The sequence below is a fragment of the Rana temporaria genome, chromosome 5 (assembly GCF_905171775.1).
Source record: "Rana temporaria chromosome 5, aRanTem1.1, whole genome shotgun sequence".
NCBI lineage: Eukaryota > Metazoa > Chordata > Amphibia > Anura > Ranidae > Rana > Rana temporaria.
The window spans coordinates 2,903,245-2,919,851 of NC_053493.1; the positions used below are offsets into that span (position 1 = coordinate 2,903,245).

General features: G+C 42.9%; 1 protein-coding gene across 2 annotated transcripts in view; it reads left to right on the plus strand.

Moving 5' to 3' along the window:
- The window catches only part of ADGRB1 (adhesion G protein-coupled receptor B1), a 735,432-nt gene that overhangs the window by 472,136 nt on the left and 246,689 nt on the right, over positions 1–16,607 (plus strand). For both annotated transcript variants that reach the window (XM_040352071.1, XM_040352072.1), the window contains exons 16-17: positions 2,143–2,245; positions 5,386–5,429. In XM_040352071.1, coding sequence (XP_040208005.1) covers positions 2,143–2,245; positions 5,386–5,429 — 147 coding nt within the window. The remainder of the gene's footprint in view (positions 1–2,142; positions 2,246–5,385; positions 5,430–16,607) is intronic.

Sequence of the window (16,607 nt, forward strand, 5' to 3'; positions counted from 1 at the left end):
GTGGAAGAAGACCCCCGGAGAGCGGAAGAAGAAGCCCCCCCTGGTAATTGAGCTAATAACGAAGACAGGGGGGGCGTCCGGAGCAGAATAATAAACTATTTTAAAAAGCCTTGTGTTGTGTGTTTATTAACTTTTACTTTTTGCCTCCAGGTGAATGGATAGGGGTACGATGTACCCCATATCCATTCACTTAGGGTGGGGGGCCGGTATCTGGGGGCCCCCTTATTAAAGGGGACTCCCAGATTCCGATAAGCCTCCGCCCGCAGACCCCGACAACCAATGGCAAGGGTTGTCGGGAAGAGGTCCTGTCCTCATCAACATGGGGACAGGGTGCTCTGGGGTGGGGGGGCCCGCAGTGCGCCCCCCTGCCCCAGAGCACCCAACCCCCCCATGTTGAGGGCACGCGGCCTGGCACGGCTCAGGAGGGGGGGGGCGCTCGCTCGTCCCCACTCCCTTCCTGGCCGGCCGGGGTACCGTGCTTTGGATACGGGTCTGGTATGGATTGTAGGGGGACCCCCTACGTCAATTTTTCGGCGTGGGGGGGTCTCCTTACAACCCATGCCAGACCTAAGGACCTGGTATGCTCCTGGGGGGGGAACCCATGCCGGTTTTTTCTTTGAAAATTGGCATGGAGTTCTCCCTCAGGAATGCATGCCGCTGTCATTTTTTTTTTCCCCGACGCAACTTTAAGCCGTCGCGATCCTCAAAACTCGGCGTAACGTAACTTCGCGCATGCGCAGTACGGCCGACGCGCATGCGCAGTACGGCCGCCGCGGGAGCGCGCCTCATTTAAATGGGACTCGCCCCATTTGAATAGGAACGCCTTGCGCCGGCGGAATTTTAGTTACACAGCCTGAAATTTCTAGATAAGTGCTTTGTGGATCAGGCACTTAGGTAGAAACTTTAAGCCAGTGTAACTTAAATTGGATTTTTTAAGTTACGTCAGGTTTTTGTGGATCTGGCCCAATGTTCCTTACATTGGTGATCAGTGGGAAGAATGTCCCTTACATTGGTGATCAGTGAGAAGAATGTTCCTTACATTGGTGATCAGTGAGAAGAATGTTCCTTACATTGGTGATCAGTGAGAAGAATGTCCCTTACATTGGTGATCAGTGGGAAGAATGTCCCTTACATTGGTGATCAGTGGGAAGAATGCTCCTTACATTGGTGATCAGTGGGAAGAATTCTCCTTACATTGGTGATCAGTGGGAAGAATGTCCCTTACATTGGTGATCAGTGAGAAGAATGTTCCTTACATTGGTGATCAGTGAGAAGAATGTCCCTTACATTGGTGATCAGTGGGAAGAATGTTCCTTACATTGGTGATCAGTGAGAAGAATGTTCCTTACATTGGTGATCAGTGAGAAGAATGTCCCTTACATTGGTGATCAGTGAGAAGAATGTCTCTTACATTGGTGATCAGTGGGAAGAATGTCCCTTACATTGGTGATCAGTGAGAAGAATGTCCCTTACATTGGTGATCAGTGGGAAGAATGTCTCTTACATTGGTGATCAGTGAGAAGAATGTCCCTTACATTGGTGATCAGTGAGAAGAATGTTCCTTACATTGGTGATCAGTGAGAAGAATGTCCCTTACATTGGTGATCAGTGAGAAGAATGTTCCTTACATTGGTGATCAGTGGGAAGAATGTCCCTTACATTGGTGATCAGTGAGAAGAATGTCCCTTACATTGGTGATCAGTGGGAAGAATGTCCCTTACATTGGTGATCAGTGGGAAGAATGTTCCTTACATTGGTGATCAGTGAGAAGAATGTCCCTTACATTGGTGATCAGTGAGAAGAATGTTCCTTACATTGGTGATCAGTGAGAAGAATGTTCCTTACATTGGTGATCAGTGAGAAGAATGTTCCTTACATTGGTGATCAGTGGGAAGAATGTCCCTTACATTGGTGATCAGTGGGAAGAATGTCCCTTACATTGGTGATCAGTGAGAAGAATGTTCCTTACATTGGTGATCAGTGGGAAGAATGTCCCGTACATTGGGGGTCAGTCAGCTTTAGGAACCACTAGTGACCTCTGAAGTAAGCCTGGTTGGGATTGGTTGAGACTATAAATCTTTGTCTTCTTTTTCTCTTCAGTTTTATAAATTGATATAATTTGTAACATTTCCCCCTTCTTAGGAATGTGACGCTCCTGAACTCCCGGGTGGTCTCGGTGACGGTGAAGCCCTCCCCTCGTGGGACCTCCGTCCCCCTGGATATCGAGTTCTCCCACCTGTACAATGTGAGTAGACGGTTTGCTTCTGATAAATGTCCATCCCGGGAATTCTGTGATGGAACGTTCCCGTGTTTTATGATTCCGATCACAGCCAACGATCGGAACACTCAGAATGAATCTGATTTCCTGGAGGACGTTTTATAAGAAATAAATGTCTGTCTTCATACAAATAATGACCAGCCAATGAGAATACAGAGAACACCGTACACCTCTGTCAGAAGAGGGTTGGAATTTTGCAGATATTGGGGGTGTCGGTGAACCCGTCACCCCGGAACTATCTCTGCATGGCGGGATTCCCCAAATATCACAAAATATATATAAATATTTAAGTATATAACCAAATCATAATGAAAGATTGAAGACAATATAAATATATACTATTATTTATTATAATTTTAATTATTTTTTTATGGTAATATAATGTAATATATTAGTAAGTATATTTTAATAGTAATAATAATAATACACTAAATTAATAAATAATATTCAATTTATATATATATATATATATATATCTATTGATAGATAAATAAATACTTAGATAGATAAATAGAAAACCAAATAAAAAAAGCATGAAGTCAATATAAATATTTTGTTATTTACTATAATATTTTTATTTATTTTTATAATAATATATTAGTAATTATAATATAAAGTATATGATCAAATGCATAATGAAAAATTGGAGATAACATAATTATATACTATTATTTATTATAATTTTAATTTATTTTTTTATGGTAATATAATGGGATAAATTAGTAATGATATTTTAATAGTAATAATAATAATACACTATAATAATAAATAATATTACATTTATATATATATATATATATATATATATATATATATATATATATATATATATATATATATATATATATATATATATATATATATATATATATAAAATGATAGATAGGTAAATAGAACATCAAATATATAATAAAAGCATAAAGACAATATAAATATATTAATATTTAATATAATTAAAATTTATTTTTATGGTAATATAATGGTATATTTTAGTAATTATATTTTAATAGTAATCATAATACTCTAAATTAATAATTAATATAATTATATATATATATATATATATATATATATATATATATATATATATATATATATATATATATATATATATATATATATATATATATATATATATTTTATTTTTTTTTTTTTTTTTGATAGATAAATAAATAGATAGATAAATAAAAAATCAAATAAATAATAAAAGCATAAAGACAATATAAATATATTATTATTTATTATTATTTAAATGTATTTTTATGGTAATATAATGGTATATATTAGTAATTATATTTTAATAGTAATAATAATAATACACTATAATAATAAATAATATTACACATATATAAATAGATAGATAGATAGATAGATAGATAGATAGATAGATAGATAGATAGATAGATAGATAGATAGATAGATAGATAGATAGAAAATCAAACAAAGAATAAAAGCATAGAAACAATATAAATGTATTATTATTTGTTAGAATTCTTATTTATTTTCATTTCTTGGTAATATAATGGCATATATTAGTAATTATAATATAAAATGTATATGATCAAATGCATATTTAAAGCATGGAGACAATATAAATATATTATTATTTATTATCATTTGTATTTATTTTTATGGTAATATAATGGTATATATTAGTAATTATATTTTAATATTGATAATAATAACAATACACTTTAATAATAAACAATATTCAATAGATAGATAGATAGATAGATAGATAGATAGATAGATAGATAGATAGATAGATAGATAGATAGATAGATAGATAGATAGATAGATAGATAGATAAATAGAAAATCGAATAAATAATAAAAGCATAGAGAGAATATAAATATATTATTATTTAATATAATTTAAATTCATTTTCATGGTAATATAATGGTATATATAGTAATTATGTTTTAATATTGATAATAATACACTATAATAAGTAATAGTCAATTAATATATATTTATATCTATTGAGGGATAAATAAATAGTTAAATAGATAGAAAGGTAAATAGAAAATCAAATAAATAATAAAAGCATGGAGACACTGTGGGCTAGATTCACAAAGAATCTAGGCGGCGTAACGTATCGTCTTTACGTTACACTGCCGCAAGTTTTCAGCGCAAGTGCCTGATTCACCAAGCACTTGCGTGTAAACTTACGGCGGTGTAACGTAAAGCCGTCCGGCGCAAGCCCGCCTAATTCAAATGGGGCGTGTAACATTTAAATTAGGCGCGCTCTCGCGCCGAACGTTCTGCGCATGCTCCGTTAGTAAATTTCCCGCCGTGCTTTGCGCGAAATTACGGTGCCCCAACGTGTTTTTTGAACGGCGACGTGCGTTACGTCCTTTCGTATTCCCGGACCTCTTAACAAACCAAATGTTTTTTTTCAATTAGATGCGGGAACGACGGCCATACTTTAACATGGGCTGTCTAAATATAAGCCATGAAATATAAGCCACAACTTTACGACGGGAAAAGCCGATTAGCGACGACGTAAGAGAATGCGACGAACGCACGTACCTTTGTGGATCGCCGTAATCAGCTAATTTGCATACCCGACGCTGGAAAACGACGCAAACTCCACCCAGCGGCCGCCGGAGAATAACACCTACGATCCGAAGGCGTACGAAGCCGAAATGTAGAGGAAAGTGGATGAGATTGGCTGTGATATCTGCGTGTGTATGGCCAGCATGACAGATTAGCGCGCTGTCCTTGTATGACATGTTTCACGGCGACTCGCGCACATCGAACACCGGAATGTATAAAAAGAGTCGGCGGTTTGGCTCTTTAGTTCCGCAGCCTCCAAGGTCGTGGTATTGCCGGTCTGTCATTGGCGCGGCGGAATCAATATCTGTCATTAGCTGTACCCAGCGCACGCGGATTATCACCTTGCCCCGGGTGCACAATCCGCGTTAAGTGGAAAGCTGATGGAACTGTAATTTAGTGTTTGCGCAGAATGCAAAAAATAAATAAATCTCTCCCTGCCCTCTTCCCCCTCCCCCACCTGCAGCTCTAAGCCGAGGCGGCAGGCCCGGGAGATCGCCGCCAAACTTTCCACACGACAATAACGCTGAATTTTTCTCCCCTTTCTGTAGGCGACCACCAACCACACCTGCATCTCCTGGGACGAAACCGACACGTAAGTCTCTACCCCCTCCCCCCCCCCCCCCGCTTTGTGATCCGCGGCTTCTCCTTATCAGGCGCTGCGTCAGGAAGTGCGCAATCACCTGCCGCAGCCAATCAGAACGCTCTCTGGAGCTCCTCCGCGCTGGCTGGACTGTGCAGCGTGACTTCTGATTGGCTGCTGCAGCTTATTGCGCTCTGCGGGTGTCGGTGTTGTGGAGCCAGCGGGAATATTATAGAATTCTATAGAGATACATTTTATATACATCCTAGGGTTATATTATATTATATGTTATATATTATATTATTGTATCATTCACTCTTTTCTTCTATAGAGATACATTTTATATACATTGTATCCTAGGATTATATTATATTATATGTATTATATTTATTATATTATATTTATTATATTATATTATATTATATTTATTATATTATATTATATTATATTATTGGATCATTCGCTCTTCTCTTCCAGAGATATACATTTTATACACTATTGGGCAGATCCACGTACCTGCGCGTGATCTTCCGCCGGGCGCAGTGTATCTAAGATACTCTACGCCTCCGTAACTTATTTTCTTTTTTTCTAATCCTCAAAGAATTTGCGCCGTAAGTTACGGCGGCGTAGTGTATCTTTGGCGGCGTAAGGGCGCGCCATTCAAATCTCTGTGATGGGGGCGTGTTTTATGTAAATACGTCATGACCCGACGTAAACAAAGTTTTTTTTTTAACTGCGCATGCGCCGTCCGTGGGGGTATCCCAGTGGGCATGCTCGAAATTAAACCGGAACAAGCCAATGCTTACGACGGTGACGTCATTCTACGCAAATCCCTATTCGCGAACGACTTACGCAAACAACGTAAAAGATTCAAAATTAGACGCGGGAACGACGGCCATACTTAAGATTGAGTACGCCACCATATAGCAGCTTTAACTATACGCCGGAAAAAGCCGAATGAAAACGACGTAAAAAAATGCGCCGGCCGGACGTACGTTCGTGGATCGCTGTAAATAGCTAATTTGCATACTCAGCGCAGAATTCTACGGGAACGCCACCATAGTGGCCGACGGAAAAAAATGCACCTAAGATCCGACGGCGTACTAAGTCGGATCTAGCACAGCTTCAGGCGTATCTTGTTTTGTGGATACAAAACAAAGATACGGGGCGGGGCGCGGGGACGCGCTTCATTTAAATGAAACACTCCCCCTACTCGCCGCATTTGAATTCCGCGCCCTTACGTCGCGAGAGATACACTACGCCGCCGTAACTTACGGCGCAAATTCTTTCAGGATTCAAAGATTTGCAAAGTAAGTTACAGCGGCAATTTTTTTTTTTTTTTAGGCTGTACATACCGTATAATGTAAATTTCCAATCTGGCTTCCGGGTACTTCTCCCCGCGGGAGTAGGCGTTTCTATTCTGAGGAGGCATGTCACCTGGGAGGTCGCCCAGATGACTGACGTCTTTCAGGAAAAAGTTCCCCCCGGCGGTTAAGGCCCCGCCCCCCGTATTGCGTAGGCGCGTCCGAGTCACGGCTTTTCCGAAAGAAGTCGAACATGCATAGCTGCTAGTCGGCTCTATACGGCGCCGGGGGGGAACTTTTTCCTGACATTTTTTTATTTGGGTGAACCTCCGCTTTAAGTGTGTCCTAGGGAGTGATTCTAACTGTAGGGGGGATGGGCTACAAGTAACACAACAGTGATCATCGCTTCTGATTACAGGGAGCAGACGATCAATGTCCTGTCACTAGGAAGAATGGGACAATGCCTTATTTAGATCAGCATTTTCCCGTTCTTCCTCTCCGTGACCCGATTGCGGGACTGCCGGCAGACATTGAGTCCGCGGGACCCGCGGTTGGACTCACTGAGCTTGCGGCGGGTGCATGCGCCCCCCACAATGCAGCATCTTAAAGGGGACGTACCCGTACACCCATATGCCCAGCCGAGCCATTGTGTCGACGTATATCGTTGTGCGCTGGTCGGCAATCGGTTATATTTTATTGTATTATATTATTCGCTCTTCTCTTCTATAGAGATACGTTTTATATACATTGTATTATGGATTATATTATATTATTGTATCATTCGCTCTTCTCTTCTATAGAGATACATTTTCTATACATATTACATTGTATCCTAGGATTATATGTTATTATATTTATTATATTATTGTATCAGTCACTAGATACGTTTTATATACATTGTATCCTAGGATTATATAATATTATGATTGTTCTATATTATATTATTGTATCATTTCCTCTTCCCCTCTATAGGGATACATTGTATCCTAGGATTATATTACTGTATTTATTGGCGTATAACACTCACTTTTTTACCCTGAAAATGGAGGGTAAACTGTGTCTGCGTGTTATACGCAGGGGGCCGTTGGAAAGTTTTTTTCCTGAAACTTCCCTCTTGACCACTTAAGCCCCAGACCATTATGCAGCTAAAGGACCTGGCCAGTTTTTGCAATTCGGCACTGCGTCGCTTTAACTGACAATTGCGCAGTCGTGCGACGTGGCTCCCAAACAAAATTGCCGTCCTTTTTCCCCCACAAATAGAGCTTTCTTTTGGTGGTATTTGATCACCTCTGCGGTTTTTATTTTTTGCGCTATAAACAAAAATAGAGCGACAATTATGAAAAAATTCAATATCTTTTACTTTTTGCTATAATAAATATCCCCCAAACATATATATATATAAAAAAATTTCCCCAGTTTAGGCCGATACGTATTCTTCTACATATTTTTGGTAAAAAAATCGCAATAAGCGTTTATCGATTGGTTTGCGCAAAATTTATAGCGTTTACAAAATAGGGGGATAGTTTTATTGCATTTTTATTAATTTTTTTTTTTTTTTACTACTAATGGCGGCGATCAGCGATTTTTTTCGTAACTGCGACATTATGGCGGACACTTCGGACACTTTTGACACATTTTTGGGACCATTGTCATTTTCACAGCAAAAAATGCATTAAAAATGCATTGTTTACTGTGAAAATGACAATTGCAGTTTGGGAGTTATCCACAAGGGGGCGCTGTAGGGGTTATGTGTGACCTCATCTGTGTTTCTAACTGTAGGGGGGTGTGGCTGGACGTGTGACGTCATTGATTGTGGTTCCCTATATCAGGGAACACATGATCGATGACGGCGCCACAGTGAAGAACGGAGAAGGTGCGTTTACACACAGCTCTCCCCGTTCTTCAGCTCCTGTGACCGATCGCGGGACTCCAGCGGCGATCGGGTCCCGCGGCCACGGAACTTCGGACCGGATCGCCGCCGCGCGCCCGCGACCCACGGCTGGGCACTTAAAGAGGACGTACAGGTACGTGCTTGTGCCCAGCCGTGCCATTCTGTCGACGTATATGTGCAGGAGGCGGTCCTTAAGTGGTTAAAGTTAGGGTGCGTGTTATACACCGATAAATACGGTATATTATTATTATTCTATATTATATTATTGTATCATTCGCTCTTCCCCTCTATAGGGATAAATTGTATCCTAGGATTATATTATTATATCGGTGTTGGATTTTTCTGGATAGAACATGAGCGGCTCCTTTGTGTGTTATAAAAGGACACATTTATTTACAGTATTATTTATTTACAGTATTGTTGTTGTTTTACATCAGTTGGTATGCAGAGCGGGGGGAGGGGAGGGGTGCACAAGCAGCAGCATGTCAGGGGGGGCGCACGAGCAACAGTGTGTCCCTGACTGATTGTACGAAGGAAATATCGAAGTTCTATTTGTAAATTTATTGATTGTTTATGAAGATTCTATTCCTCCGTCTCTCCATCTTCTTCGCCAAAGAACGATCGTTCTCTCTCTGTCAAGTTTTACAATTATTTGAATTGGTCAGCCCGGTGCTGCTGAGCGATCTGCAGTGGAAAGTGAATGGCATCCTGAAATGTGCGTTTTGTGCGATTCGTCACTCACACTTGGGCGTTCTGAAATCGCGGGAAAAAAATCGCAGCCTATCTGCCCGCGATTCGAAGCGCCCAGGTGTGAGGGCAGCCTGATTCCGACAGTTGAATTGGTCTTGTGTGTGTATACAGTATATAACATGTCATAGCCTCCACCTATCTTCAACATCAATCTGTCAACAGGGTTGGGATCCAACGCGTTTCGCCTCACAAAGAGTCTTCATCAGGGGTGAACAATGACATCTGAAATATAAATATATGAACTCGAACAACATTCAAATAAAAGAAAATGTGAATGTTATTGCAACTTATCTATATTTATATTCCAGATTTCATTGTTTATGCCCTGATGAAGAACAGATCGGAGTTCAAAGGTTCCTAAAGCCATGGGTGTCCAATTTGTAGCCCGGGGGCCCAATAACGCTTATTGTGTGACCCCGGGGGCCAATAACACTTATTATGTGACCCCGGGGCCAATAACGCTTATTGTGTGACCCCGGGGGCCAATAACGCTTATTGTGTGACCCCGGGGGCCAATAACGCTTATTATGTGACCCCGGGGGCCAATAACGCTTATTATGTGACCCCGGGGGCCAATAACACTTATTATGTGACCCCGGGGGCCAATGAATCTTATTGTGTGACCTCCGGGGGCCAATATTGCTTATTGTGTGACCCCCGGGGGCCAATAACCCTTTTTGGCCCCCGGGCTTATTGGCTTATGCTAGGTAACCAGCATGCACCTCTCGACCTCGCGCATGCGCGGAATAGCGGCACTTGTATCGCCGTTAGTTTGTATTGTATTGTATATTTTGTACTGTTGCCATGACAATGGGTGGCGACGGAAGAACGTCCCGCCCCGTTATGACAACGAAGATCTAGTAGAAAAGAAAACTCCACCATGGCCGGTCCCAAGCCCGTGCTGCGAAAGAAGAAGGGTTGGGTGCTTGTGAACCCCCGGATTGTTGTAAAAATGTTGAAGGTTTAAATATAAAAAATAGTATAAAAGAAATATACATAAAGTGTGGAATGGGACTTTATATAGGTACACAAAAAAACAAAGCAAAACATTATATATAAAAATATTTATTTATTCAATTAGGGTGAAAAGGTTTTAGACAAAGAATAACAGATTGCAATCTAAATGACACCAAGGGTATATATAATGTCATAGGCTCCACCTATCTTCAACATCAATCTGTCAATGGGGTGAGAATCAAACGCGTTTCGACTCACAAAGAGTCTTCATCAGGGGGTTAAACAATGAAATCTGGAATATAAATAAATTAATTCTAATAACATTCACATAAATAAAATAAAAGAAGATGCGAATGTTATTGCAATTCATGTATATTTATATTTCAGATTTAATTGTTTAACCCCTAAACAATGACATCCCGAATATACATTTATATAAATTCCAACAACTTTCACTTTTATTTATTTTTTATTTTATTTAGGTGAATTTTATTGGAATTTTTATATATATATATATATATATATATATATATATATATATATATATATATAAAAATATTTTCCAGATTTCATTGTTTACCCCCTGATGAAGACTCTGTGTAAATTGAAAAGGTTGAATCAGGGGGTAAACAATAAAATCTGGGACATAAATATATAAAAATTCCAATAACATTCCGATTTTTTTTTGTTTTATTTTATTCATGTGAATTTGGTTTTGGATTTTATGTATATTTATCGATTCAACTTTTCACCTAACAAAGAGTCTTCATCAGGGGGGTAAACAATGAAATCCGGACTATAAATTTATATAAATTACATGCAACCTGTAGAATTTTTTTTAGACGTCGCCTATGGAGATTTTTAAAGGGTAAAGGTTTGTCGCCATACCACGAGCGGGCGCAATTTTGAAGCGTGACGTGTTGGGTATTAATTTACTCGGCGTCACATTATCTTTCATAATACAGTATAAAAAAAATGGGGCTAACTTTACTGTTGTCTTATTTTTTAATTCAAAGAAAGTGTGTTTTTTCCCCAAAAAAGTGCGCTTGTAAGACCGCTGCGCAAATACGGTGTGACAGAAAGTATTGCAACGACCGCCATTTTATTTTCTAGGGTGTTAGAAAAAAATATATTTCTTTATCGTACATCACGGGACACAGAGAAGCATAGTAATTACTATGTGGGTTATAGAGAGTACCTTCAGGTGTGGACACTGGCACGCCCTTAAGGCAAGAAGTTCCCTCCCCTATATAACCCCTCCCATACCGGGAGTGCCTCAGTTTTTTGCCAGTGTCTAAGGTGTTGGTCACGAGTGAACATGTGCTCCAAGGAGCTCCACTGGAGGGATCCATATTGGATGTAAAAAGCCTCCATGAAATCCGGATCCGTCCAAAGTGCTTCTGAGCCAAAGTGGACGGTACCCGGGCCCCGGTTAAGAAGAACGGGGTTTGGCCTGTAATGCTTCTCTTTGAGAGCTGGATCCTGGTTATTCAGTACTTTGGTCAATTTCCTAATACCAAAAGTTTACTGACAGGGTGCGATATGGGTCCAGGGGTGTGGTGTTCCTGTCCATGGACCCCGGTCCCTGAAGGTCTATAGACGTTGCTCTCCGTGATGGGTGAAGATTGGACTGTCTGTTTATGCAGAGTCCTGCAGCGTTGGATCAGGTAAGTGAAGGTGCTTCAGGACTTGGTCCTAGGAGTAACCTTCCTTTATTTGAGCCATTATGTTTGCCTAAAGCTATCTGTCTGTGCTTCTCCTATATGGTCCTGTGTGTTGTGGGGAGGAGGGGTATCTCTAGTCAGGTAGTTAGCCCCTCCTGTGCAGGTTAAAAGCAGAAAAAAGTTGTCCAAAATGTTTGGCTTCACTTGGCTTACCTGGTCCTCACATGGAGCTGTGGTGTTCCATCCTCATGCATGAGCGCGTAGCGTCATGCGCGCGCGACATTGATGTGTCTTAGGCGCACGCGCGCAAATGATTTTTTTTTGTACGCTGCTTCGGTGCGCAGTGCTCCGTGAGATGCGTGTGACGACATGTGCGCGCGTGCGGCTACGTGTGCGCGCGTAGCCTCGTGGTGCACACCTAACATCGGCGCGCGTGCGCATGCGCGCAGGGGGTCTATCTCAGCTGTTCTCTATGAGACTTGAGATTACAGGACAGAGCAGGTCAGGTGATTACACCTAGTCCTTATATGCTCCAGTCCACCTAACTGGTTCTGGCTGACAGTGGACACAGAGATCTTGTGCACATACTTTCAGTATTTGGTACTGGTGGTGGACAGTGACATCTGCTTAAGGCGCATAGTGGGCTCTGCACCTTGCCAACCATCAAATAGCAGCGTCAGTGCTGGTCTATAGGTTCGCAAGTAGTTGCAACTATTGTGAGTACCTCAGCTTTATCATGGCTAAAGGCTCAGGGACTAGAAGCAAAAAAGCAAAGGGATCGCCATCTTGCTCAGAGGATCTCGGGCATGCTCCTGCGGCTGCTTCCTCTCCTGAAAAATTGAAGGAGGCCCAGGGTGAACCATCAGGGCTGTCAGATGCCTGTTCTGCCCTTGTCCCACTTGCTCCAGTTTTTGTGACAGGAGGCTCTGGCCTCAGCTATGGGGGGTCTGGAGCAGAGATTAGCGACCTTGATTGCATCCTCTCTCTCAAGGGAAAAACGCACAAGGTCCCCCTCTCCCTCTAAGGAGTCCCTCGATTTGGGGCATGCATCCTCAGAAGAGGTTGATTTACCCTCTGGAGATCTGGCAGAAGGTCAGCTGGAAGTAGTGGACTCTGAGGATTCCACTTTGGGAGAACCCTTTTCGGCGTCGCAATCCGAAAAATTGTTGGTCCAGTCCCTCACTGAGATGGTCCGTTCGGCCTTCAAGTTGCCACTTTCAGAGCCAGCTTCAAGTGCAGTCTCATCTTTAGGCTCCTTAAAAGCTCCTCAAGCTAATTATTCCTTCCCGGTTCACCCCCTGCTGGAAGGGCTTATCTACAAGGATTGGGAACATCCAGATAGATATTTTCTTCCTCCTAAGAAGTTTTCGGTTTTATACCCCATGGAGGAACAATTCACTAAAAAATGGGGCATCCCCAAGGTTGACGCAGCTGTGTCCTGCGTAAACAAATCTTTGACCTGTCCAGTAGACAATGTTCTGGTATTCAAAGATCCGACAGACAAGAGATTAGAGACTTTATTAAAAACCTCTTTTGCTTCGGCGAGAGGAATAACCCAGCCTGCAATTGCGGCTACTGGGATTTGCCAGGCCTTGAAGGACCAGTTTAAAGGGGTCTTAAAGGAATTGCCGGCACAACAGGCCCAGAATTTGGCTGAGTTTCCCAGAGCATTATGTTTTGCCATAGATGCTATTAAGGACTCCATTCAGCAGTCCTCACGTCTCACTCTCTCGCTAGTTCATATGCGCAGGTTACTCTGGCTGAAGAACTGGTCTGCTGAAGCCCCGTGTAAAAAATTACTGGCGGGGTTTCCCTTTCATGGAGAGCGTTTGTTTGGGGAAGATCTGGATAATTACATTCAGAAAATTTCCAGTGGCAAAAGTACACTGTTGCCAGTAAAGAAAAGGTTTAGGGGTCCCCCCTCCTTTAAGAGATCCTCCTCTCCTATCCCTAGTACTTCCGGTACCAGGCAGTTCCGACGGCCTCCTGGACGATTCAATGCAGGTGGGAAGCCACAGGGCCAGCCTCAGGCTTCCAAAAAGCCTTGGAACCGTAAGCCACAGGCCAAGCCAGCATCTAAGTCAGCATTATGAAGGTTCTCCCCCACTCAGCCGGGTGGGGGGAAGGCTTCAGCTGTTTGCGGAGGCTTGGCTAGACAGGATCCAAGACAGGTGGGTCCTCTCTACGGTCTCCGGGGGCTACAAGCTGGAGTTGAGCGAATTTCCTCCACCGCGCTTCTTAACCTCGAATGTCCCAAAGGAACTCGGCAAAAGAAGGTCCTTAGCATTGGCCTTAGATCATCTGTTATCCCAAGGGGTAATCAGAGAACTGCCAGTGGAAGAACAAGGTTTGGGGTTTTATTCCAATCTCTTCACCGTCCCCAAACCAAATGGGGATGTAAGACCCATCCTGGACCTCAAGGCCTTAAACAAGTTCCTAAAGGTCCAATCATTCCGGATGGAATCGATCAGGTCAGTGGTGGCCTCCCTGCAAGCAGGGGAACTACTAGCGTCCATCGATATAAAGGACGCATACTTGCACGTTCCTATCTTTCTCGACCATCAGAAGCTGCTTCGCTTCGCGGTAAATCAGCGCCACTTCCAGTTCGTGGCCTTACCTTTTGGTCTGGCCACCGCTCCTCGTGTTTTCACGAAAGTATTGGCTCCACTGTTAGCCTATCTAAGGTCTCAAGGCATATCCATAGTAGCCTATCTAGACGACCTATTGGTAGTAGACCGGTCAGTGGCCGATCTAAACTCAGCGGTACACAGAACCGTAAAATTTGTGGAATCCATGGGTTGGGTTCTCAACCTGGACAAGTCAGCCTTAATGCCTGTGCAAAGGCTCGAATATTTGGGTCTACTCATAGACACAAAGCTAAAAAGGGTCTTCCTGCCCCAAAGGAAGTTCGAGGCTTTAAGAGAACTAGTTCAACTAGTCAAAGCAAAGCGTCAGCCACCCATTCGCCTCTGTATGAGGTTACTGGGAAAGATGGTAGCCTCGTTCGAGGCCGTCCCATTTGCGCAGTTCCACTCAAGGGAGCTTCAACATGCCATTCTGTCCGCTTGGAACAAAAAGGTTCAAGCCTTGGATCTCCCTATGTCTCTCTCCCGGTCAGTCCGGCAGAGCCTTTGTTGGTGGCTGGTTCCCCGGAACCTGCTAAAGGGGAAGTCCTTTGTTCCCGTGACATGGCAGGTTGTGACCACGGACGCCAGTCTGCTAGGCTGGGGTGCAGTCCTGGGAGGTTTGTCTCTCCAGGGGAAATGGTCAGCCTCCGAGAGGTCTCTACCCATAAATCTGCTGGAAATTCGAGCAGTCTATCTAGCCCTGTCAGCTTGGTCAGACAGGTTGAAGGGTCTTCCGGTCAGGGTTCAATCAGACAATGTCACTGCCGTGGCATACATAAATCACCAGGGGGGCACAAGAAGTCGTGCAGCCCAAAGAGAGGTGAATCGAATCCTGACCTGGGCAGAGAAATATGTCCCATGCATATCTGCAGTGTTCATTCCGGGAATAGACAATTGGCGAGCAGACTACCTAAGCCGCCAACAGGTGCTTCCGGGGGAATGGACTCTTCACCCCGACATCTTCCAGAGCATTTGTCGGAGGTGGGGAACACCAGATGTCGATCTCTTTGCATCGAGGTTCAATGCAAGGGTGGGCAACTTTCTGTCCCGGACAAGGGATCCACTTGCTTACGGCACGGATGCACTGGTGTTCCCATGGGACCAGTTCTCCCTAATGTATGCGTTTCCTCCGCTGCAATTATTACCCCGTCTTCTTCGCAGGGTAAAGTCGGAAGGAAGACCAGTGATTCTGGTGGCTCCAGCGTGGCCCAGAAGGGCCTGGTTCGCGGACATTGTAAGGATGTCCGTGGGGCAACCGTGGTCCCTTCCGCTTCGGCCGGACCTATTGTCCCAGGGGCCTATATTCCATCCTTCCTTACCGTCTCTCAATTTGACGGTTTGGCTATTGAGTCCCATATCTTAAAGAAAAGGGGTCTCTTTAATGCGGTGGCATCTACTTTGATTAATGCCAGAAAACCGGCATCCAGACTCATTTATTACAGAGTCTGGAAATCTTATGTGGCCTGGTGCGAGACCAGGGGTTGGCATCCCCGGAGGTATCTCATTGGCAGAATTCTGGAGTTTCTGCAGTTAGGGGCAGACATGAAGTTGGCCCTAAGCACCATTAAGGGCCAGATCTCGGCCTTATCGATTTTTTTCCAAAGGCCACTAGCTACACATTCCCTGATCAAAACCTTTTTGCAAGGTGTGATCCGGCTTAGTCCACCAGTCAAGATTCCCTTGTGTCCATGGGATCTGAATCTGGTCCTTTCTGTCTTACAGAAACAACCATTTGAGCCCTTGGCTCATATTCCTTTGGTCCTTCTGACCAGGAAGGTGATATTTTTGGTAGCCATAACCTCCGCCAGGAGGGTTTCGGAGTTGGCGGCCTTGTCTTGTAAGGAACCGTACCTTATATTCCATAAGGATAGAGTGGTCCTACGGCCCCACCCGGCTTTCCTACCTAAAGTTGTTTATAAATTTCATTTGAATCAGGATCTTGTTCTCCCGTCTTTTTTCTCAGAACCTAGTTCTGCAAGGGAGAAGTCTTTGCATAC